The sequence below is a fragment of the Channa argus genome, chromosome 17, assembly GCF_033026475.1.
Source record: "Channa argus isolate prfri chromosome 17, Channa argus male v1.0, whole genome shotgun sequence".
NCBI classification, from domain to species: domain Eukaryota; kingdom Metazoa; phylum Chordata; class Actinopteri; order Anabantiformes; family Channidae; genus Channa; species Channa argus.
This window is the reverse complement of record NC_090213.1, coordinates 3,723,407-3,750,082: the sequence shown is the minus strand read 5'-3', so window position 1 is coordinate 3,750,082 and position 26,676 is coordinate 3,723,407. Positions and strand designations below refer to the sequence as shown.

The following is a 26,676-nucleotide window of genomic DNA, read 5'->3' as shown; positions in this document are numbered from 1 at the left end:
GCTGAGATTGAGTAGCCCTCAACCTTGTACACGGCAGGATTTAAAGGGTCTTAAAAATGCACTGATGAAGACGACGGACTTTTTGTCAATTCCAGTTGCTATTCCCCACATCAACTGGGCTGCCAAGCTCACATACTTGGACTATGTGTGAAGACCTAAAAAGACATTTTCTTCTAAGACCCCCACATCCTTCTAAAGTGTTCAAACAGAACAATGGATTTCTGCAGGCAGACAAATAGCAGCCGGTGTTGGTAATGAACGTGACTCGCTACGCTGCATCACATCTTTGTCCCGCGCCTCATTCAACTTCCAGTCCTATCTCACTCTGTCTTATTACTTTTTTAATATCAGGAGCCATGGATTCCTACGGTAGATATTGGCGAACCGAGACAAAGCTGCGGTCAATATTAAATTAATGCCTCACCGGCTGTTCTCACAGGAATAAATTAATCTTGGACCGGATAACAAATAAAGTGGTGGCTGGAAACAGAATGGAAAATAAACCTGGAGAGCCACTGTACATGTAATGTATATTTAACTGATAATTTATCATATCTTTCCATCAACAACGGAGTGTAATTTTAATAGTTAACCCTAGTAGAAGGATGTGGTTATTTCATAATGCAGAGAGCAAACACATGAGCAATAGTGACTAAAGAATATTACATCAAAAGAAAAATCTAATATGAAGACCTTCATTCAAATCCTATACAAACTTGAAAAAAAAAAAAAAAAACACTTTTGCATTCATTGGTGGAAAATTATTTAATCTTAAATATTTGTGTGTGTGCCTTTAGTAACTGGTGTGAATCCAATCCAATCATTTGTAATATGAAATCTGTTTGTATAGAAAACAGGTAATCTCTCCATCCATCCCTGATTGATTAATGCTAATAAAGCCTGTGTTTGAAACTACACCTAACACCACCACGATTTAATTTTTTTTCCCAGGTAAAGACTGTTTAAATAAAACGTACATTCTTGTCAGTATTGTGGACAAAATGGCTTTTGAAACAAAGAATTATAAACACGAGAGAAAGGATGAGAGACAGGAACTGCAAATGAGCAAAATAATGTAAAGCGTGGGAGTGTTATTAAAGCCAATGATATGGGTACAATATTTTAAAAAAACATGCAAATTTAATCATCACATTTTGAACCTACACTCAACTGAGTGTAAATGTTTAACCAACAATGAATATTCAGATTAGTCTTTTTTCTCCTCTGTCTTTCCTGAAGATGTGAAGGTGTGAGGAGCACTCCATTTCGCCAAGTGCCCTCTTTTTAGGCTCTGCCAAGATACTGTGCTAATTAAAAAAACAGCAGTTCAAACCAGGTTCAAATCTAGTTGCTGTTACAAAATCTTTACTTTGGAAACACTGAGAACAGAAAATTATCTTTTTTCCATCAGCATGTAAGAATACAACTAAAATGACAGCATACAGAAAATTACAAATAAACTTCTCAGCATATATATATATAAAAAACACATTTTATTACAGATGTATTTATATATAAAACTCTAGTTCTACACGCTGTTAGTCCTATTACGGAAAAGCTGAGTTGGAATCCAAGTTGTATTTTCACTCCTATACACAGAGCTTGTGCCAAACCTTAAGAATGTATCGTTAATAAATCATGCACTCATCCACTTGTGTCAAGCATTTCAAATGGAAGAGGAATTAAAGAAAAGTGGCACTATAATAAATATAATATGTATCCCATTACATAAAGAGGAACAATCTTTATTGTCGTCATTGAGCACGTATACATATTAGGGGACACACCTGGTGTGTACGCTGGGATTTGATCCTGCAGACTTCTCCATCCCATCCTGCTGCTCTACCCATTAGCTCCCATTCTTCAAGTAAATATTTTACCCCATGTATTCACTTATACATGACAGTTACAAGAGTACTGAGAGACTCTTTAAACAAATCCCAAGTTAGTGGTTTGTTACTTGTAGTTTTTTTCTTGTTTTCGATGATTCTCTTTTCTTTTAGTGTGCGTGGTTTATTAAATGACTTAGAGACCGTGAAGTGCTCAGACACAGAACCATCAAGAGGCTACTTAGTGCAGGTACAGCACTTTTGCAGAGCTGCCAGCACATCTTCTGTTGAGAACTGTTAAGTTGACTATATCCAGACTGTTTGTCTTTTAGGGGCAGATACAAACAACACGAATGTCTTCAATAAACCCTTGTCATGGATGAACTCTGCTTGAGCTGTTCACTCACAAACTAACAGTCTCTAACACTTCCCTCCATGAATAATTTACATTCGCCCAACATGTGACCTTAGCACACGGGTTATTAATATGTGATTTGGTCACAGCAGCCTTCTCTTTTCAAAGCATGAACGAAAGGCCTGTGGAAATCCACTTATCCAAAGGTGCCACTCAATGGAAACAGGATTTGCTTGAAGTTCTCGAAGACCTGCGACTCCCGAACAGTCAGTCAGACCTGAAGAAGCCTTTTGAATTTTGCCTTTTGAAACATCTTCAAGAATCCCAAGCAAGTCCAGTTACTGTAGGATTATTTTGCATCAGCTCCATCGAAAGGACAAATATATCACACAAAAAGCAACAACACTGCTGTTGCCGCTGTGCAGCATCTTTGGGAAGGCAGGTATCCTTCATCCTAAATGTCTTGCATTTAACACAATCTGTAGCTTTTTTAGTCTTTTTATTATTTTAGATGTGTGGACTGGTAAATACTGTGAGCCTAACGATTGCATATGATGCAATGCACTGGAATTGACTGCATGGCCCAGATGAAGAGAGACCCTTCATATCCCTTAACAAAAGACCCTCTGTATGGTTAGAAAGCAGTTACATAAAGCCAGTGTATGTACACAGAGAAACTTTCTTGTTACTGTCCTAACGCAAGTTTACAAAACCTTGCTTTTCTTTCAAAACTCTCAGCTCCTTCTAATTTGTTGTTAAAAATATAACAATTATTATAGCTAATTGAATATGTTGTGTTCTATTTATTACTTTCATATTTTCATAATGTCTTCCAATGAAACTATAAAAAGCCAGGTTCTGTCTGCAAAATGGATTCTTTCAGTGTGTGTAGCTGATTGTGCACCTGCACATAAGTAGCAATAATTAATCATTGAAACTTTGCAAACCAACAGATTTTAGTGTTAGTTTTATTCTTCCAAACATTTTTTTAGGAACAATAAAACTAAGTTCCAAAGTAAAAGAAACATAGGAGCCTTAAGATGGCTCCACTCTCCAGGCCCTGGGTTAAATAATTAGCTCTTTTGACTTGAACACATAAACTATGAGTGTGTGTATGAAAGTGTCCATTTGCATGCAGACACTACCTGAGCACACTTCTTTGTAGGTGGGGTTAGGTGTGTATCCTCCAGAGTAGCCCACTTGGGTGGAATAGACGCCTTTTTGTTTCCAAAACTTCCTCTCGGCTCCCCAGAAACAGCCCATACCTTGAAGACAAGAGACCAAAGCATAACAACGTCCTTAAACAGTCTCCTGTCAGGCTCAATGTTAAATTTTTGTATTTCATTTATGATATAATGAATTTAGCTCTTCTGTTTGTTGCAGTACAGAATGTATTTTAACATCAAGTGAACATTAGAGCATCAGTGTTAGTACATGTAATAACCTACTCTTTCAAGGAAACAATATTTTAAATCTACACGAAACAAAACACAAATTGAAAACGTCTCCAAGTTTCCTAATACACATGATGCAATGGGCAAAAGTTGGCCCACTTATAAAAGAATTAAGTGTTTAATGTAGAAGTATTAACTGTTAAAAGATGTTTTCCAGGTCAGATCATTTCTAAGCATCTTTAAATTCTACTAGCCATCGTTAACTAGTGTTAATATGTAGAGAGCTACTAAGCCACCTCCTTTAAAATACATGGCTTCTTCAGAGAAACTAATCCGATCTGACACTGTTGCCTGAGTTACTCATTAGTCACCATCCCTCGAACAAAAACATGGTTGTAGAGATGTTGTAAGTGGGTGGAAAAAGGGCTTCAGTGTACAATACGTTACTAACATATTATTTGTGTAATATCAAAACTATAATGTGCAAGAGGCAAATTCATTGATAGAAAAAAATTTACTTTACAGTTTACAATTTAAATCAAATTGTCTTTAAATTTTCAAGGTACTGAATTGTGTGTAGTGATGCTGCAATGGGCTCTTCCAGTGTGAGCAGACCTGCCTCCTTTGCTGTTGTACTGTGTGTTTATTATTGTGACCCAGTTTCAAACACTACACATGTTGGAAGATAAAAACAACTCACCAAACATGACCATGTCTGTGCCCTCTGGAAACGGTGGAACGGTCCTGTTGCCGTTCACAACATGTTTGTCTGCAAAGTAAGAAAGAGAGGGTGGTTATGATCATTACGGTAAGATTGAAAATATAAAAACACACAAATGTAATGGACGTGTACATTGTGTTAACATCTGCATCAGTATCACAGCTGTTTAAGCTTGTGGTTCCCGAGCTGAAGCGCACCCCTACAACTAAGGCCTGTCGTTAACATAAAGTCCAGAGATTTTCATGTTTTGTAATGTGACAAAATGTTTTTGTTTTGTTTTTTTTTTACTTTTGAGCATCTCTAACAAGTGGCTAACAGAGACTCCTAACGTTAATCATATTGATTAATGAAATACACCATGCAATGAAATGTGTGCTCTGCATTTAACCCATCCCCCCCCGGGGGGAGCAGTGGGCAGCTACAGGAGCTGCTCAGGGAGCTAACACTGGGAAAGGCTGGGATTTGATCCGGGAAACCTCTGCATCCTCGCCTGATGCTCTACCCACTGAGCCACTGAGGGCGTTAAATCAACTTACAAATTGGAGGTATAGTGGTGGTAAGAGAGATCATACAGACAGTAACAATGCAGGGATTTGCAAACAGCTGATAAATTACGAATATTAGTCGTTACCAGGGACGACACTCTGCCTCCATAATATACAGTTTATTTTGAACAAACATTTTTGATACAGCAGCAGTGCCAAATAAGTACACACACACACACACACACACACACACACACGCACATAGTAACCCACTTAAACTGCAGCGAGCAGTTCTGCATAATTTCATAGCAGCTGCATTCACTCCAATCAGCACAGAGCCAGAGGTGGATGAGGACCTATTGAGCCTATCCCAGCCACCTGGCTGCGCTAACATGCATTAGCGTTAGCATGCTGGAGGCATGTGCGTGTGTGTGTGTGTGTGTGTGTGTGTGTTTGTGCAGATGGCTTGTTGTGCAGCACTGTGGGGGAGGGAGATGGATTAAAATAAATGGTATAAGGTAGAGGAGAATGAGAATAACCCAACATGTGGACTGCCCCTCTGTATGCCCTCCCCCCTTCTTCACACACACACACACACACACACACACACACACACACACACACACCACCTTCATGCATGATAGCCTAATTCTCATGAGGGGCAGCATGCCTATAGATAAAAGTGGCCAGATGGATACTTCCAACCAATTAGCACAACTCCAGTCACGCACTCGAGCATAAAGGTAAAAAATAAACTAATGACAATTTTTTTTTTTTTTTAATATCATGTGCTTAAAGTATTCTGCTTATTTAAACTTCACCATCATCCAAATCTGTGTGAGTCACCCTTGTTTCTCTGATTACATGAGCAGCCTTTCATCCTGCTGAAACCCAGCGAGTGTCGGTACAACTGTCAGAAATCGGCACATTCGTCTCTATTCTGAGGGAAGAAGGTTTGGAGCGTTTCAGCAATTTTCTATCTCGATTAGGCAACGAGAAAGAAAGGACTGCAGCTCTTCACCTTCCTTTGCTGTCCTGTTAATTTGACATCATACATTCTGTCCACATACGGTATTAAGCTGTGGCTCCACAGTGGAAGAGACAAACTGTTAATTTGATTTGAGAAATTCATAAAATGTTTGACAGTGGAGATCGAGTGAATAAAATAAGTAAATTAAATATTTAAACATTAACTGCAACATGATAATGTCCAAATGACTACTAGGCCATTTTTAACATCTACATGCATTTTCTAAATGTAGTGCTTGTTTGTTTGCGTATAATCACACTGTTGTGTAGCGTCTCAGCCACAAAAAGATTAATAGCTTTCGGCTTGTTATTCAGGGGTCGCCAAAGCAGAATGTGCTCCGCACGATAATTTGGAATGAGTTTTCACGCTGAATGCCCTTCCTGCCTTCCTTTATCCAAGGTGGCCCCTGGTGGCTGGGCGGGGTGGGATTCATGGCCGTGGCCTTCTGCATCAGGCCCGTGTACTGTCTTACACTAGTACGGTCTGTGTCGCGTCGAAGCCAAATTTCTGCTGCCGTAGATTAATGAAATGTCTGAAATTCTGACATCTGAGTGTTTCACCAGGACCCTGTTCATTTTCTGTAATTTGCTTGATGCAAACCCTGTAGCATCAAAAAACTATTTTCAAATTTAAAAGTGATAAATTTGTGCACTTCATTGTAATTCCGTGTGCACGTACTTCCTGCCTTTCCTTGTAAATAAAGCATTCAATTTTCCTGCCTTTCAAATAAAATATACGGTTTCCAAACAATGAAAATCCACAATAACATTTAATGACAACAGTGAGATGTTGGGTGACTGTTGTTAAAAACCTGTACTGCTTTATGCTTTCAAATGACAATTTAAGATCCTGCATATTAATCTTGGTGCACATCCTTCGTCCTCCTCCTCTCACATTATCCTCTGTGTGTGTTAGTAATGGTTGCCTTCAGGGACCAGCAAAGGCATGTTCATTACTGGCTACACACACACACACACACACACACACACACACACACACACACACACACAGAAACTGTTAATGCTCAGACTCGCAATCACACTAAGAGATAAACAATTTAAATGTAAATGTCAGTAGGGAAAGACAATAAGTCCAGACAGAATACTAATGAGTCTAACAGCTCATTGTGTGTGTGTGTGTGTGTGTGTGTGTGTGTGTGTGTGAGTGAAGGAGGACAAAATAAAGAAAAAGACAAAGATGCAAAAGCATAGAATGTATGTGCTAAATTTAACGTACTGCTCTAATAACTACTGAACACACACAGGCTCCCGACCTGTAGTGATTTCTGGTAAGATGAGAATGACAGCTCATGATGTTTCGGCAAATGTGTACTTCTTATGAAGAGAAACGCTGATTTAATCACAGTTTAACGAGTCAACTGTTATTAGAGTCAACACAGCTGTGGAGCCTATAAGATCCCACATAATTGACGCAGCTTTTGCATTCACACTCGCTTTGCATCGACTTTGGATTCATTTTGCACCAGCAAAGCACTGTCACGCTGACACTAAACAGTTTTTTTTGTGAGCATTTAAGCATTTGATCTGCAGTCTTTGTGGATCTGACCTATGCAACCACTTGAGCATGTGATGCTACACAAAGGCGCTTTCATTTTATTAGCAGTTCCTCATTGAAATGTGTGACCTCCAGATCCATGGACTTCATCAAAGCTAACCCGACATTATGGAAATGTTAAAGCACACAGATTGTGAAGCACCTGTGTGTACAGCCTCCAAAATTAATCTGAACAAAAACGGAACTTTATTATGTTGATAAATGGACCACTGATGATTTTTCAGACTGTTAGTATTAGCTTTAGTTAGTAAGCAATCGGAGGTAATAAGCAATTTGCTTATTATTTAAAGGATAATGTTATGCCCCAGTGTCATCAAGACATTAATTTTATCCTTCCAAAAGACGCTAAAACACTCGGACACACACATATGACTGTGTAAGTGGGTCAATCATGGATCACCGTTGGCGGCACTGGTTTTGACTTTAAGTTTAAGCAGGAAAGAGAACTTCATTTCCTGCCTCCATCTTTGTTTTTGGTGGAGAAGAAATTGTCAACCCTAAGAAAAAGACTAAATTGTATATTTCCTGCTCCAAACTGGGTGTTTTTCTGAATCCGGAGAAATAAAAGAGACGGTGAAGATTTGGGAAATATACTTCCAGTGTTTGAATTTAGGTCACCATGTGCTGCTAACTAGGGTTATCTGTTCCCTCTCTGAGTCAGGTTTGTCTTGCATTGAACAGAGCAGCTATTAGAAATTAAACAAGCCAAACATAAATATGAGCCTTAGACAAGGGATAAATAGAGAGAAATGGATAGAAAATGAAAACCTTTTCAAAAGCCTTCATTAATATTCCGAAGTTATCTTTTCCTTGACACACACACACACACACCTTCTGTATATATACAGCCACGTTTTTCTGGAGAGTAATTATTTCATGCAGCCCTCCTTTGAAATGCTGTTTCTTGTTGTCGCCTTTATCTCGCTGTGAATGATAACAACGCTTCTTGTAGATTAATTGAATTCATATTCTTGTGTGAGGTCGAATGCAGCAGTGTGTGCGAGAGACTCAAGACTCGGGGTTTATTGTATTTTCACAGCATTGTTTAACCTTGCATTAACACTCTGAGCAGACTAAAGTCGCAAAGATATTGAGGATGTGCAACTAAAAACATACTAAAAGTCCAGCTTCTTATACACTGCTGATTAAAAACCTCACATTTCAGTCCCTGAGACATTGGAAGGATGGTTATATAAGGCTCTAAATAATAAAGGCTGCTGTTTAAATAGAGGAGAATTACTTTTTATTTCCATGAGCAGAATCATCTCTGTTGTGAAAGTCAGTTTCTTACTGATTGTAGTGGCAACTCTTTTCTTTTACTTGGTGAAAGAGGTCAGTAAGCACGTCAGGACACTTCACAGCAAACAGCCAACCACTTCATCTTAGGTGCACTGTATGTGAGGTTAGGGGTAGTTTAGGGGGTTACAGGCATTCAGCGGTGATGGCTGATGCTTGAAGGAATGCGTTCTTCCTATGGATGCTCTCACAGCTACAGAAAGACACACATGTACAAGTCTCTTCTCCAGCTCCCTAAATTCTGTCACAATAATAAGGCTGATCACAGAGCAGCCTTTATGCGCAGTGACATCTGAGGCACACACACACACACACACACACACACACACACTCCATTAGTGCTGCTCTATTTCAGCTCAGGACTACATGTGCGTGAAGGCAAAACTGCTGCACAGTCAGCCAATCAGCACCGAGTGCATTTTCTTTCACCACGTCCTTCATCACTTATTAATTTTCTGCAGTGAAACAAAACAGAGGAAGATAAAAATGCACGTGATAAAGGTAAAACAGACAGGTAGGAGTTGAATTTTGACATTACACCTTGTCGTTACAAGGATTTCAATTCTCTGAATTTGCATGATTTGCATGAGAGATTTCCTCCAGCATACGGAAGAAGGTGAACTTCACAAAATTTCTGCCTACTCAAGATAAAGCCAGCAGTGTCTTTACGTCGACCTGCACACAGAGCTGAACAACATGCTGAATCAGGCTCCTGTGTCACAGTCTTAGCGTTTCGAGCCATTTCATCTGTTTGAGCTCGTATTTTCCGTCACCCGCAGAACAAACTGTTACTTTAAACAGGAACGGGGTAATAATGAGCTCACAAGAAAATATGGAGGAGGAATGCCATTGCAACAAAGCTCCCTGCAGGCCAACCTCGAACCAAGGATGCTGGGATTACAACATATGAGTCCTGCATTTACGATGTGCGAGTAAAGCTACGGCTACAGTAGCCTCATCAATCCACTCAGCTCCGCCCGGCCCTCAAGTAGTCGTCTTTTAAAAAAAAAAAGAAATACAAATTCTGCTGCAACATACTTTGGAACACAATAATACGACACATGAAAATACTGTGGCTAAAACCATTTTGCGCCTTTAACTTATTATTATGTAGCATAACAATTTATTTTGCAGTGGCAGCAAATCAAGCTCCTCCGTTTAATGACACTTGTTTCCTTCTCAGTTTGGTCCAGTTCTCTGGGGCTTGACAGTTGCCAGTTTCCGCTCTTTCCACCAATGTTCAATAGGACTAAGATCAGGACAACTAAGATGAGGTCAGTCCACTGCAAAAAAAAAACACATACATTTAAATGGATGTTTGGGGTCATTGTCCCATTGGAGGAGCCATGACTTGTAACTCGGACAGAGCCCCTCCTTAGTTACTACATTCAGCTTTTTTTTTTACAGACTTCATGTGTGTGTTTCTTCATCCACAAAGCCCACAAGCTTTAATCACAGGAACATCCAGCTATTAGGAGCTGGTGATGTAGACTTCACCTTGACCATACTTGATAATTATCATCAACTCCAGTTCCCTTATTTAGGGACCCCTCTAAAGGGCACCAGTCATCCATTCAGGATATTTTAGAGAAAACAGCAAGAATTCAGATCCTTTCTCAGCATGCAGCTATGGCTTAAATGACATCATCATGAAAAACAGAGAATTACTGTACCAACACCTTTCTCCATGACTGTGAATTACACCTGTAACAGTTGGTCAATTTTGATCAGTCCAATCTTGTTACACCAAGAAATTCTGATTTACCTACCGAAGCGGTGCTAACAATCGCTACCAGCAGCCCACAAGTCAATCTCTGCACTGTTTTATGTGGGTCCTTGCTGAATATTTGAGGCCAGCAGGCCAGAGCCTTGAACACCTCACTGACCAGGATGCCCCACACGTCTTTGACCTGAACGTCCTGGGAGCTCCCTCCTCTCCTCCCCCTGGAGCTCCAGAGCTGACAGTGATAAATGAAACACTGCAACTAATGTCTGGCTAGGGGAGATTGGAGTCCACACACACACACACACACACACACACACACACACACACACACACACACACACACACACAGATTGCCTCAACAGCACTGCAATTAAATCTAAAAAGTAACCTCCCCCACCTCCTCTGTGTCTATCTCTGATTGCCTGGTTTCTTCCTCCCTTTACATCTCCCTCCTCCACCCAGTATAGTAGTGCATCTCTCTCTCTCTCCCTCTCTATCAGACCCTCTCCATCAGCTACTCTGATTGCCATCGTCATTTTTATTACTGCCCATCATTACAGCCATCAGCGTTATCCTTATTACTCTGCTGCTCCTGTGCTTGTCTCACAACACTCTGCACATCTTGAGAAGAATATGCCCAGACTTAGACATTTCCAGGTTCTTAACATGAAGTATTAGTGGGAAAGTTGAACAGTAAGGTCTGTTATTCAACAATCTAGTGCTGTGCCTTTTGGTCATTTGCTTGCCATATAGAATTACAGCTACGGGTGTTGATGAGGTGCTTTCTCGTGTATGTGTTGTAATTTATTGCAAGCTACAGCCTTCAGCAACAAACAGAATCAACAGCTTTCAGCATGTCCCTTCAGGGGTCACCACAGCGGAACAAATGCCGCACATTGGTGGAGTTGTTTTTACATTGCAAGCCCTTCCTGCCACAACCTTCCCATTTTGTCGGGGCTTGGGACCAGCGCCAGGGTGGCCCTTGGTGGCTGGGCGGGGCCAAGCGGGGGCGGAATTCGACCTGGTGGCATTCTGCATCCCAAACAGATGCTCTACCCACTGACCCACCAGGCCCCTTCAGCAACAGACAAAATAAAAAAAGAGCCTCGCAAACATTGTTTTGAGACAGCGCTGCAGTAATTGTAGAGGAATATAGTTTTAACTGTATCTCCACTGTGTGAATATCAAACTAATGATCTAGTTAACAATAACTAGCAACTATAATTCAAGTACACTAATTAAAAAAGTTCCCCAAATTGCCACATTTTAGCTCCTAAAATGTATTGAAAAGATCTCAGTTTACTTGTTTTATGGCAGTAAACCAAAGAATTTCGGCTTTTAAACAAAATAACACAAACTAACAAGGTCAGCATAGGTCATCTATAGGATGGACAAACAATTACCCCTTTAATTAAAAAAATAATTGCTGCATTGATCATTAATTTAAATAATCATTAGATGTAAATCCAGCCACACAACTAAAATCTATAGTGAACTTAACTGCAGGATTCTGTATCGTATTAGCAGTTTTCTCAAACTTTTCTCATGAAGCTGCAGGAGAGTTTTATGTACATTCAAGCCTGAAAGTGTGAGTCACCTCAACCTGTCTGTGCAGAAAGTGAGCAGGACTTTTCCTTCCAGGTTCCTGGATGCCTGAGATATCCTCTTTCCTCTAGCAACTCAATAACAAATCAAATCCTCACGCAAATCCTGATGCTTCTCGCCAGTTACGTTAAGCAGGACAAAGGCCAGAAGCATTCACGTCTTTCTTCTGCCCTTTTTCCTTAAACAAAGGCTGTCCGGTGTGGTAACGCTTGCCAAAGCAGCATTTATTTCTGAGGGGACTGCTAGTAAACACTGTGTGCATATGCCGTGTACTGTGTGCTGTAGGAATCAACACACGCGGTTCACTTTTGAACCTTACACATGTATCACAAAGGTTTTCTTTTCTGTTCTCCTTCTCGTTTCTGAACATTTTAAACATTTGACTGACAGCTATGTCTGTAGTTAGAGTGGTGGTTAATAAGACACCGCAGGGTGTGTGTGTGTGTGTGTGCGCGCGCCCACGTTTCCCTGAGGGTTTGACTCGATCGATCACGCAGAGCCATTATTAGTGCTGTGAATGGGGGCAGGAAATAGTACTTAATGCACTTTGCACTTAAAAAGATGGTGGTCTGATTAGACCCTTTCAGACAGGAATCTTTAAAAATTGCTGAATACACCTATAGGTTAAGGTAATGGCTTTTTGGCAATCACACATACTGCCCTGTGGAAAACGTTGACTGCTGGTACAGAGCTGGGATGCTTATTCACCATCTGGATGCCACATAAGATCAGTCTGTGAACAATGCTGGACGAACAGCACAAGTCAAGAAACGGTTTAATGCAACATATATACAGAATGTGATTAATGAGATCATCTTGAGCTGAGTGCTCTTAATCACATTGTGAACAGAATACAGTGTCAGCTCTTTCACTCTACCAGTTAATCACGCTTTGGCATTGCCATGTTCAGTGTGCTGCCATGTAACGAATGAAAAGGTTCAGGACAGAAGGTTCAGAGGTTGGCTGCACAGTTAATGCAGGGAGTATGGACTAGGAAGAAAGAAAAGCACCTTTAAAAAGAACACAGCAAATTGGTCACAGACTTTAAACAGAAAAATTGAATCTGATATTGGTCACCCACTGTTATTTGCCTTTTATTGCATGTACTGTATAAAGACAGCAACTGTCTTTGGCAGCTGCTTGTTATCAGTTTGCAAAAACTGTTCATGTTGGATTGTAGTGTCTGGAAATGTTAACACTGCCATCATGGCCAGGTGTCCTTATAAAAGATGCTGCTTCCCTCAGTGGGATTTAGTGATAGCAAGCAGAAACAGAGATATTTCACATTTGTCAGGATTTTTATGTCGGTTCACGTGATGAATTTAGGTCCAAAATCACTCGTTATCCAGCTCTGTTTTGATCTACATCATCTCTCATGAAAATAAAGCTATAAAACGGGAATGAAACTAAGAAAAAAAAAAAAAGGCTCCTGTTCCACTTTCTTCACCTGCTAGTCGGCACCTTTGTGCTGGGCCTTTCGATGCTGAGCATTTGGTCTGCACTGGGAGATTATCAAAGCTTTTCTATAAAAACTGCTGCCTTGTGCTGCTGGAAACTAGGTTAATGAGAGTGCTGAGACTGACAGTGAATCCAGTACAAACACCTCATTGCGAATCCCATTGACATTTGTAACAGTGCTAGTAACTAACACTCCAGCAGAGAACAGAGCTTATCCAGTGTGTACATGAGGATGGAAGTTATAATAACTAATCTAACATGCATTTATTTCACATGTATGATTTGACAGCGTTTAATAAAGAACATATCAACCTTTTCCTTGGTCTGGCATCTGTTCTTATCAGGCAATAGATGTGGGTTAGTAGGTCCCTACTCAACCTGCCTGGAGGCACAGTAAGTAGGTATCATGCACTTGGGATTTGCTTTGTCATGGTCATAATACATGACACTCCAACGTTGTACCATTTAGAAGGTTAGGCACCAAAATAAACTGATAAAGTGTCTCTCATTTTAAACCTCTGTACATTTACATTTCTTTTTAAATTAGGCCCCTGAGGAACACTGTTGCTGCTGTTACATTTACTACAGCCGGTAGATCAATGAATTGTGCACAGCGTTGGGGTGTAACATTTTGGAAGCAAAACCTGTGCACAAAAGCAAATTATACTAATGACACGAGCATATTGTCTTGTGTATACAGAAAAGACAAAGCATCGTGACAGGCTGTTGGAAATGCTGAAAGGATCTAGTTGGGTTCCAGAAACATTAAAGTGCTAACATTCGTGTAGTATAAATAGCTAAGCGACAGAAGCATCCTTGCCTGTTTGCATGACAACAGGAAGCCTTTGATTCGGAATTTATTCAATTTTCACTTGCTCTCGAATGTTTATTGCAACAAAAGCCTAAAACATCACTTTCCTGAATTGCAATTTTCAGGCATTTAAGGCCACAGCAATTACAAAAACATCTACAAAATCCTGGAGGGACTGATGGACGATAATAAACCTACTGGTCAGTAGGAGGTAGCCTACTGAACTACAACTATCCGCTTTATGTTTTGCTATGTGTTCAGCACTGTGTGCAATGCAATCATATGCTCCATGTGTCCAGACGAAGAAGGGGAACTCAACCCTCCCTCATTTTTCCAATTATATGACTGTTTTTTTTCCTCCATTCATTATTTCTTTAATTGAAAATCTCCTCAGACCAAACCAATAAGGTGCCTTGCAGAGTATTCATACCTCTTGACCTTTTCTGTTTTGCCACATTACAATCACACATGTAAATGTATTTTATTGGGATTTTATGTGATAGACCAAAACGAAGTGGTACATAATTGTGAAGTGAAAGGAAAATGATAAATGGTTTTCAAAACTATTTTGACAAGTCGCGCACGCTACACTTTTCATCGCATGAAATCCCAATAAAATACATTTATGATTCTAGTAGTAACAGTTGTAAAATGTGGAAAGTTCAAAGGTTATAAATACTTTGAGGGCCCTGTAATACCAGTTTTCACATATTTGTAGCGATCAGATTAGCCTAAATATTTAGCCTTGAAGTTCAACATCACTCACTCAGCCTTAGTCTCTTTCTTGTTCTTTTTCCTTTCATCTTTTCGCCTCCTTCTCACTTCCTCCCTCCATACTTCAACCCCATCAGTTATGTCTCTCACGTTCACGCCTAAGCGCCTCTCATTCTGCCTGTCAAGGTTATCAGACCACTGCGTAAACAACAAAGAGCTCTGCTGATGGAGTCGCACACAAACACACATTCATTCAGTCATCCATTCACTGGGATCACTCCGTGTTGTCTTGGCAACGGCAGTGACAAAGGTGAATGGATACACGAGCGCCAGCCTGAACCTGATAACGCTGCACAGTCACTTAACATGTACAGGAGGTGTGATAAACAGACTGATACAGATTTACAACTTCACCTTATCTGTGTATCTGATACTCCACATTGCCAAAAGTATGTGGACATCCTAACGTTACACAACTACATGATTCTCGAACAGGTCTGTCCAAAACAATGGCCATTCATTTCCAAGGGTGCCATTTGGTGGAAACTGGACTTGACTGAGGTTCCTGAAAGAGGTTTGGAAATACCATGACTTGATGATGAGAATCTGCATTTATCAGCTGATCTATTCTACTATATATTTGAAGCACGTTTGTCTTGTTTGCACAAATAGTTAGCAAATAACTACACGACCCCTTTTGGAGGCATTATGACGATGATGATGATGATGATGATTATTATTATTATTATTATTACTGTGTGCTTAGTTACTGGGGACCATACACATGAATATTGATCTCATAAACCTTGCAGATTTAGCTGATAGCTAATTCCTCTTTGCATGTTAACACAATGCACAATAACCTTAAAACTAAACTTAATTTGAACATTATTGCAATAAAAATGCAATGTTTAATTTCTCAAAAACAGTACAAGCACAATTTCTATTTTGTCTGGACAAACAACATTGTTTTTAAATCAATAACCTGATGATACAGGATCTAAGCTTCAATGAAGTATAAACGTAGACTAAAACTGTGCAACGGTGTCATGTGCACCACTTGTTATTCAAGCTATATTTGAATTTTCAGACTGAAAATGTTCACTAAGCCTCATTAAAAATGAAATAATGAAGGTAACCATGGAGGAGCTGAGGTCAGTGACGCAAAGTAAGAATGCAGTAGTCACATAAATACACTGCTTCCTACAGGTTGCGTTGCTAAGGGTTTAAGTGGGTTCTTTGAAGATATTGCAGACACGGGTGGAAAGAAAAGAAAGCGACCAGCAAGGAGGCAAAAGAGAGAAGAGTTAGAGAGACATTTATTACTACAGCTGCCACAATTGTTAGTTTTGCCATTTTTACAGATCTGACTTGTCATTCACACCAGTTTTTAATATGTCACATAGCAAACTGTGTTTTTCGTCAGAGCAGTAAATTGACACAAGAGTTAAACCATTGTTACATTTAGGGAACTGCAACAAGCAAATGCACTCTGCCACTTCTCTTTCTCTGCTTTTGAAACACTTGAAACTTACTTCACACCAGTACTCGATCTTGATTAGCTATAAGTTAAGTGAACATTTTTACATATTATTAGCTGCTGTGGGCAGTAATATGGAGAGAACCAAAACTGTTGCTCAAAAGGGTTTTTTTTTTTGAGCTTCAGCGGAGCATCTGCCTTCAGCTCACAATGTGCCGTGCCAAGAAACTAAATTCATTTTTGTAAATGAACTTGACATCTTGGAATCACAGTCTCATTACCAGAATATCACCCCTGATATTTATGACAACCTCGGAGCATCCCTGAAAATACTTTGTCAGATTTACACATTTGACAACAACAAGCTGCAATAATAATGATCTGCACCCAGAAGTACACCTGCTAATTAAAAGACTCACAAACACCAGCTGCTGGATGTCTGAACACATCTGGATTAAGCCGTGATGAGGATGACATTAGCTCCTTCATTTGCGCTTTGTTTTCATTTTTTCCCACCTGTGTGTGTGTGTGTTTGTGTGTGTGTGTAGGTAAGAAGGAGGATTATTGCGTGGCAGATTAAAACATTTAACCAGTGAGGTAACATCATAGGTTTTTTGCAACATTAACCTTTCTCAGCTAATGTCACAGGGATAAGTTGAGCACCAACCTGATTCCTAATGCCAGTTAAATAAAATGCACCTCAACTGCTGCAGACTAGCTGCAGCTTTTACAAGCAGAGACAAGTGCGTTTAAAGGATGTTCAGACTAAAGCAGGAGACAGACAATAAGATCAAATTATAAATAAATAAATCCTATTTTACTGACTACTACTCAGCAAGGTTTAGCAACCTTATTACGTTATATTACATTATAGGCAGCGAGGGCTTGTAAACGGACATCCACTCTTTATATGCATCCATTTGGACAAAACCTTTCATTGCTGACGTTTACAATGAGAACATCACAAACACCTGTTCTTTGTAGACTTTTGACACAGTTTGGGAATATGAAGGTGAAAAAACAAAATTAGTAGAAAAGTAACTTTCTATTAGGGCAGAAGAATTTACTGCAAACTAGCTACAGTTATTGAAGATGTAAAATCATTTCAGTCAATTTTCACACAAAAACTGCAAATATTTTCATGACGCTTTTTGTTGTCATATATATGATGGCGAGCTGAATTCCTTTGGTTCTTAGACTCGGGTCCAGATAAAATGTTCAGTTTAAAGAAAGCAGCACTTGGACTTTGGGAACTTAAACTTGTTTCCCAAATTCTTAGTTTATTTTCATTTAAACATCAACTATTAGTTGATCCATTGATGAAATCCATACACCCACTATTTGTCACCACTTATCCTTTTTAGGTCGCCCAGGGGGGGGGCTACCCCAGCTATCATCAGGTGCGAGGTGGGGTACTAAGTGATATTAATTAGCTAATTGAAATAATATTTAAAGCCCTTGTGCTATTATAAAAAAAAGGCTTGATTTTTATGACTTATTACTACTTGAGTTCACAATATTCACACTGTTCTCACAGTTACATGACTGAAGCCTTTTAAAGTAGCTATTCAAGATCATATGTTAGAGTTTAATCTCATAAGATATCAAATAGACTGGGACTGTGCACCAATTATTTATGACCCTACTATCTATGACTGGCAATCGAAAATCTAGAAGGGATACTAAACAGTAGCATCAACAACAAACTTTAAACTTAAGCCAACAAGTACAAGCTAGAGGACAACAGCTACTGTATTTGACCATGAGGTGAGACCGTTTTGTCAACTACTGTTGGTGTAGATGATGAATTCACTTTTAATCGTAGCTTTTTTCTGTTTGTGCAGTATGAAATTCAGAATCCAGATGTTCCTCTTCAATATCAGCCAAACCTTGTGTGTTATGATATCCAAGAGGTGAAAAAATGCAACTTGCAGGCTTGTGGCCTGCTTCTACCCTTCACAGCAATGTCCACAAACACCAGATCATCAGATTAACAAACAAAACATGCTCAACTTCTAGCTGCATTGCTTTTGCAAACATTCGCATCAAATATTATTTAAAGCCCAAAAAGCACTCATATACAAACCTCTTGCTTGGTGCATGGTTGGCCTGTCTCTGGCTGCTAGTGGACTCGTTGAAGTCAAACATCCATCCTTATCCAGCTCAGAGACATTTTTGGCTCTCCAACAACATACAAACACAGTTTACAGTTCTTTGTTAGTGTTAAAATTACAGGTCGACTTACTGGATATTGCGGTTACGTGACCGCATTAAGCCCAATCGCCCCAATGCGGAAATTCATTTAAAAGAAACACTTTGTTTTAAATTTCCATTGGCTCCTTCAGAAGTTTTCAGTCCGCTGGACGTACTTTTTCTTCCTCTTATTTCCCGAAGCTGAGGCAGAGCTTGTCCCCATCCATCCACCACCACGCCTGGACATTTCTTGATTTCCTCTGGCGCTGCAGCCCTGAGCTACACAGACAAAGGAGGGGAAGCCCTGCCAAGTCTCTCCACTGCAGGCATGGCTTTTTCCTTTCCTCTGTGCTCACTCGCTCTTTCTTCATCGCTCGCGATCGTGGCAGCATTCCCAAGAAGCTTGGCGATGCTCCAACATGTCTGCCATGCCGTCTGAACCCTTCCATCCATCCATCCATCCATCCATCCAGCCCTATCGTCCTTTTGTGGTGGACCCCCGCCCTCCTAACCCCTCCAATCCCATGTCTTCCTTCTCCAGTCCAACCCCTTCCAGGCTACCCAAAATTAATTAGTGTAAATCAATCCAATCTAGACTGGAAAAACTCTCAAACAATTCATTTCAACCCTCCCCACACCCGTTTTTGCTATTTCCATCTCTTTAACACTGAGCCAGTCAATATCTCTGACCATTTCTTCACCACACAAACTTTACACTTACCAGTCATCTTTTACTTTATAGTGCAAAAATGCAGTGTGTGTGTGTGTGGGAGAGAGAGAGAGAGAGAGAGAGAGAGAGAGAGAGAGAGAGAGAGAGAGAGAGAGAGAGAGAGTGTGTGTATATGTGTGTCTCGGGTCTTTTGTTCAGTGCCAGTGCAGATCTATTCATCATGTGCCAAGACTCAGTGCCCTCACTTGTAGTGAAGAGGGGGCAGGTTGATGCCAAGTGCCCTGACTGCCAACCTAGTGCTGCTGCCTGTGTGTGTATACACACAGAAAACTTACCATCTCACACACACATAGATACTTTGGTTTAAATATAACTGCATTTATAAGAGACTCCACACAGACACTAAAACCAAAAACCACCTGAGACTAGAACTGCCTCTAGTCTCAGGTGGTGTTTGACAGACTACAGCCTGGATTAGCTTCTTCGCATGTGACCTCTGTCATCATCCAAAAATGTTTCAAAGCACCGCTTCACCGTGTGACACATTTTTTCATTTCGAAATACTCAGTCAAGAAAGGTTAAGAAATATCCCAGCGCCCCCACATTTTGCTTCATCTTATCACCTTGAAAACGCCACAGTTATTTGTATACCAGATTTATGGACAAATTTCTGGGCAAGCACAATTCTGACCCCAATAGAAACTCCAGTGATTAACTATAAAACCAAAGCCATAACACTGTTTTGAAAGGCCGCTTTCACCAAATATTTTCTCACTGCCGTGACATTCATTACCCTGTTCTTGCTCATTTTGCTCCTCAGTGGAAGTCTGTGCTGCAGCACACATTGAAAATAATAATATTTCTACTTTCTCAGTGAATATCAATTAAACAAGGATTGATGTTCTGCACAACACACTTAAATATACACTGCTACAGGTCACTGACAGTGATTAACACCAGCAGTGGGCTGAATCAGCCAGGCAGCCATCCTTCTGATTTTATCAGAAATAGCAGTATTTTATTTTATTTATTTTTTTTACTTCAACTGCTTGACTATAGAGATTAAAGCACATGTAATGATGTAGCATCCCCAAAGTACTTTATATTTTTGGAGCTGATGTTTTACAGTTCTATACACGGCTGCAACAAATGATTGTTTTTTATCTATAGGTTATTCTGCTTGTTTTCTCAACTAATGGGTCGTGTGCAAAAATACAGAGAAAAATGAATTTGGTTACCAAGAGTCCAAAGTGACTTTCACACAGCTGTTTATTTCATCCAACAATAAAATGATTAAAAGAAAAATTTTGCTTATAATTGATCATCTATTTTATCCGAACTATTTGTAAAAACTAGTGGGTAGTTTAATTTACAACAACGCATATTTTAAAATCTTTTTATACCTTTTTCACGGCAAAAAAAAAACAACTTTAGTTGTAAAGTAACTAGTAATTAAGCCTGTCGCTCCGGAGTATAGGGGAGAAAAGTATCAGGAAAAGACAATAGTTAAGTAAAGTATCTTAAATTTGTACTCGTTACCTTCAGTATTACATGTACTTTAATACGCATGCGCGGTTTCGGCTTCTGTTGATAGCAGCAAGTGCTAGCGGCTACATTAACTTTTACTTAATTACGTCTTTCTAACTAAAGGTGTTTCTATCGTCCGAGGAAGGCGACGACGCGAACGCTATGAAAAGTTAATGGGAACAACGGAGAAAGCTGCAAACTCATCGTTGTGGTTGTCGTTTTCGCACTTGACATGAAAAGTTAAGTCATTTTGCTAAACGCTCCGGGAGCTAGCATGCTAAAGCTAGCGGGGCTCAGTCTTACCGGAGACTTTGATGCTCTCGGTTCGGCCGGACAGCGCAGTCCCCGCGGTTGGCGTCTGGGCTGTGGAGGCCATGTGTCCCATGCGGATGTTGGCAAAATGACCATAAAGCAGACGGAGCCTAGAGGACGAGACCATCGAAGCCGCAGCAGCTCGGGCACACTGAGTGGCAGCCGGGTCCGTGGCTACACGTCAGTTGGCAAAGTCAGTTACCTAACGCTGACAAACCCACGTGTTACTCCACTGAGACACAAACAAGTTGCACGCGCACGTTGGTGCCGCGCTGTAATCATGTAACTCTGTTTGTTATGTGTTACTCTGGCATTTCTGCTCAAATGACGTCTCTGCGGTAATTGTTCAGAGAAACTCTGAACTTCTTTTTTAAAGTCTTTGCACCACTTTGATAGTTTTTTTTTAATTCTTGCTGTTGGTCTGTGCACGTTGCGTATTGTCGCCGACAGTTAAAATAACATGAGACTGTCGGGAATTTGAATTGAATATTGTTACGATTGCAAACCGTTTCTGCAACCGTGCTGCAAACGTTACCAAATGTTTTGCACTGTGCAGACGTTTCACTGCGATGCAGCGATTTTCCGGGTATTTGACAGGTGCAGCAGTTGACTTGAGGTTTCCTGACTCAATAAATGCGATGAGCAGTCTTACTATTAATCTGCATTTTTCTGAACCAGCAAATCTGTTTGGTCAAGATCCACAGCAAATCTAAGTTTCCAGTTTCATACATCAAGTTAGTTTTCTCAGTTTTAATTTTTATCTATGATTATACTAATTTCATTTTAATTAAACTGACAATTCTCTGAACCTATGCAAATGTTTTTTTTTCTCTTATTAATTTAGCTTCATTATAATCAACCAAATCGCACCAATCATTTAAAAGGGGGAAGCTTTATCTCATCCATTACCTTGATGCATGAAAGTGCAAAAAGTGCCGGGGAGGTCATGAAATTAAGTGGTGTGGAATGAATATGCAAAGCACTGTGAATAAGCATTAAAACAACAGATTTCTGGGCTGCAATGTCTTAACTCGTGAATTTGTCAACACGTTTAATGCAATCAACACCCACGTTTCTCCTATTTCCTTCTTCTTTACTGTGGTGATGTTTGCTGTTAACAAAGCACACATTTCTTATTTACACACAGATGCTAACAATTGCTATCTTCCCACCCAAACAAAGCCAGACAAACATATTCTGGCTGTTGGGTATTAATGTTCAAGTTAAACCTATTTTAAGCAAACATCTTCAGCATTACACATGTAGATGCAAATATATATATTAGATCTGGGGCTGGATTGTGAAATTTATGCACAAAGACTTCAAAGACTTAAATTGGTCATACAGGCAATAACAGAATAGTGAAAATCTGACCAAAAGAATTGAAATTTATGAATATTTTAGAAATAGAAATTTGAAAAATGTTAGAAGAAATATGCTTGACATTTAAAAGCACAGAATAGCAATAACCATATAGAAGCAGCAGAATATGCTAATATTAAATGTACAGTAGCCTTTAAAAAGTTCAGTTTGGCATATATTATATAATAACATATTCAGGATACTCACATTAGAAATTGTATGAAAGTTGTGCTAGACTCCACTGTGCTGTAACTTTCTATTTGAAGCCAATAAATGAATGGAATGTTTTCATTTAAATCCACTTTTTCTTTCTACTCTGTCCAGTGCAGTTAAGATTTTGATATCATTTTATGATAGTAGGAATAAAATAAACACTAATAATTGCTCTAATTATTTACCATGATAATTTCAGTCTATTTTTAAAATTCCTGGTAACTTGCTTTTTTGCTTGTACAGATTTGTGAAAGGTGAAATACAGTTAACAAGCTCATTTACTAAAATATCTGAATCTTAAAAACATAGTACTTTTATTTAAGTGAAGTATCTGAATACTTGGAATTGTGGTAGTTGGTTGATAGAAGATAAAAATGCTCCATAAGATGGAAGCCAGTGATTATTTCAGGCTCTGTGGCTGAAATGGTGCAGCCAAGTGAGTGCAGAACAGCCCCCATCCGTCTACTGGTTCCCAGTACGCTGGGTGGGGGAGGGACGGAAGGGGACAGATGACAAGCCATATGGAGGAACCCAAGAGAAACGCTGCTCATGTTGGTGAGGAAAAAACCTGGATGTAGATCTCTGGTTGTGCCTGTATGAAGGTGAGAATCATGAGGAATTTGGTGGGTTTGAGCACAGTTTTAGATTCCAGCACACGAGACGCCCGTTGTCTCGTCGGATGTCTGTACGTCATAGTCGTATCATCAAGTCAGACACACTGATATCTGGTCATCATAATGCAAACAGCCAACCACAAAGACACAGACATTTCCTCGAGCGTAAAACCAGCTAAATAACAATCAGCTGGATGCTGTGAAAAGTCCATTAAGGTCTCTGCCGACCTGAAATGGGTCAATTAGGTTTCGGTGGTTTGGATCTGTGCTGCACTGCTCCCTTCAGACAACACGGAGTGAAGCCGGCCGATTAGTTAGGGTGTGTTAGAAAGGTCCAAAGTGTATTTATGTTCATGAAAAGGACACAGCTGCCTAAAGGTAACCAGCTTGAATTAATTCAAATGAAATGTGTTTGCATCAAATCAGTCTCAAGTGTGTTCGAATTTTATATGTGGGTGTCATCAGTATTAGAAAACATATTTTATTTCCATCTCATGGAATTGAATCACATGTGATTAGACTAAAACAGAAAAAAACGAAAACAAAACACAACTTTCAACGTCTACATATTGTTTGAGGATAACCGTCGAGTTCAGTGCTTGGAAGGTGCAGTTTTTAATTAATTGGCGTTTTGGCTAAATGGCCCCAAAGCTAACTGCCCTTTAAACAACACGTGTCCCGTGTAGATTGTCACACAAAAAACACACACGAACTAAAAAGCCGTGTAACACTTGTGATGAAGCTAATGTTGGGCTACATCCTTGTTCCCACAGCTTATTGACTAATTAGTGGCCTAATTAACCAAGTGTTTGGGAATCCTGATTTTAGTATAATCATCTGGAGCTGAGGGGCTGATTATTACTGTGCCTATAGCAGCTCGCCGACATCAGGCCAACCCAGAACCACTAGTGCTGCGGGACAACAAGTCCATGTTATCCACTTAAAACCGGGTCAGCTGATGTGGGCTGGGAGCTCTGCCTGCCTGCCGCCCCTGGACCTCAAGGCTCAAACACTCAGCCATAAAGGGGATGATGAGAAGATGCTAACAAGGCTAAATAAGAGACCCCCTTAGGTCTGGGAACCAAACCATATTGGAGGCAACATTTGACTCCAGCTTGGTGACACCTGTCTGGATTTGGATCGTTCCTGTTTCAGCCCACAGTGGGTTTATCAAATGGTTTCCCAGTATGTTGCAGATGAGCTTAATGGGGTGATTGTGGTGCAATAGGCAGAGCGGTCGTCCACCAATCCCACAGTTGTTTGTTCGATTCCCAGCTCCTCCAGTCACATGTCGAAGTGTCCTTTGGCAAGACACTGAACCCCAACTTAGTTGCTCCCGGTGAGCGTTGGCCATCACCGGGAACACACACACTCACGCACTGATGGGGGAGCTCCCCCATCAGTGTGTGAGTGTGTGTGTGATTGTGAGTGTGAATATGTGAATGAGAAGCAGTGTAAAAAAAAAAGCGCTATATATACCAAACTGGTCTGCACAGAGACCTGATCTCATCCCCATCTAACACCTTTAGGCTGAACCCGAACTGTGAGTCCAGACCTCATCAGTGTTGTGTCTGAATGGGATAAAACCTGCAGCCTGCAGAAATGTAAACCCTGAGAAAACAGTCAGTCTGCAGATTAATGCCCAGTTTAAAATGAGATGCTGGGTTGGGGCCCGTGCAGTGTATTTTTATTTGTATAACACCCAGTATTGTAAAGCGTCTCAGTCATGCAGACCTGATGTCAGTGGTGGCCGTTGTAGAGCTTCTCCTGCATTAGAACACAGCTGGGTTGGACTGGGCTCCGTTCAGGTGAGGCAGATGCTGCCCCTCCACCCTCACAGGAGGACAGAGCTGTAAAAACCTGGCTTCATCTGCCTCCCTCTCTTTCAGAGGACCACCCCCTCCCCTCTCCTCTCTTCCCTCTCCATCTGACTGCGCCCAACTTCTCTCCCTCCATCCTGTCACACAGCTACTGTATCCGCCTCCTGACTGCACCCAGCACACACACACACAACAACAGCCTGAAATGTGTGAGTTTAGGATACTGCTCGGCTCCGGTGCGGTTCTGGCTTTGGACTATTTGTGCTTTTAAAGATTCTCTGGAGAAGCAAGCAAATCGGTTTCTCAGTTGAGCTGCAGAAGAAGGACAGCCCGACCTCCGCATCTCCCGCAGCATCCTCCGCTTCCCCCGCATCCTCAGCATCCACAGCATCCCTGCATGGACCTCCGGACGAGAGCATCGCGGACCGGACGGCGCACGCAAAACAAGCCGGTTGAAAGCTTTCCACCAGCGGACAGACAACACCTCCTGTATGGGTGTATTTTGTAGAGATTGATGCTTTTTTTTTGTGGCCATCAAATCTTAAGTAGGTTTAAAAACCGAAATCTGCGCCATTTGTCCTGCACCCTGCGGCTGAAAGGTATTTGGTGTTCGGTTTTTACGCGCATCTGTACAACGTTTGTTCGTTTTGATCCAGTGCCTTTAAAGGCCCCGTGTGTGTGTGTGTGTGTGCGTTTGTGTGTGTTTAACCTCCATCAGCTCCTTTCATCTGCGCTAAACCTGCTTCTGCAAAAGCCGCAGTGTGTTGTCGCGCTCTGCGCAACTTTCGTTACGAATTTAGAGCAAAAAAGCGGCGCGCACACAAAAATCCTCTGCACACACACTGCACGCATCTGCAGTAGATCACTGTACACACTAAGGCAGATATTCTTTATTATGACAGTTAGGACTATTAATAAAACTAAAACTATTGTTGTGTTATAATTAGGTCATTTCTGTAGCTGTCAGTGCTCGACTATTGTAGGGAATTTTAATATAGGCTTCAACATATGCGCCCGACCCCCACAAAGGCAGCCCCCCCCCCTCCCCCCTTTCTGCATTTTAGCCTACATGAGCTATCTGGGTCATTAGCATTTCGGTGGTTAATGAGGCTGCAGATGGGTCCACCTCCTCTGCTCTGCCGGAGAGCCACTGAGCAGCGCAGACGCTGCTGCTGTTCATCTGCACCAATAAAAAATTTGAACAAGTTATTTATTTATTTATTTTTGGTTTGTGTGCGTGAGTGTGTGTGTTTGTTTAGTTTTTTTTGCAAGCTGACAGGATTGTGTAGTCATGTCGGGTGAGGAGTAAAATCGCAGCAGCGGCTTCCTCCCCTGCAGCTGGGCCGTTAATGCAGTGCTGTAGAAGAACTGCAGGCTGATGGAGGATAATGCTTTAATGGTCCGCAGTAGGCTACTGCTTAAATGAGTGTTTGTACACGCTTAAAAACTGCATACAGGTACAAATACTGTCATTAATTTCCACTGC

At 40.6% G+C, this 26,676-nt stretch overlaps 1 protein-coding gene across 3 annotated transcripts in view; it reads right to left on the bottom strand.

Moving 5' to 3' along the window:
- The window catches only part of msraa (methionine sulfoxide reductase Aa), a 30,407-nt gene extending 9,012 nt beyond the window's left edge, over window positions 1–21,395 (bottom strand). The window contains exons 1-3 of one of the 3 annotated variants that reach the window (XM_067481894.1): window positions 21,173–21,395; window positions 4,279–4,347; window positions 3,330–3,449 (exon numbers count right to left, since the gene is read on the bottom strand). In XM_067481894.1, the coding sequence (XP_067337995.1) occupies window positions 3,330–3,449; window positions 4,279–4,347; window positions 21,173–21,308 (325 nt within the window). In that variant the 5' untranslated portion in view covers window positions 21,309–21,395. Of the gene's footprint in view, window positions 1–3,329; window positions 3,450–4,278; window positions 4,348–18,565; window positions 18,623–18,724; window positions 18,878–21,172 lie in introns of those variants that run through there. The other 2 variants (XM_067481897.1, XM_067481895.1) reach the window with 2 other exon arrangements.
- Window positions 21,396–26,676: the final 5,281 nt, after the last annotated feature.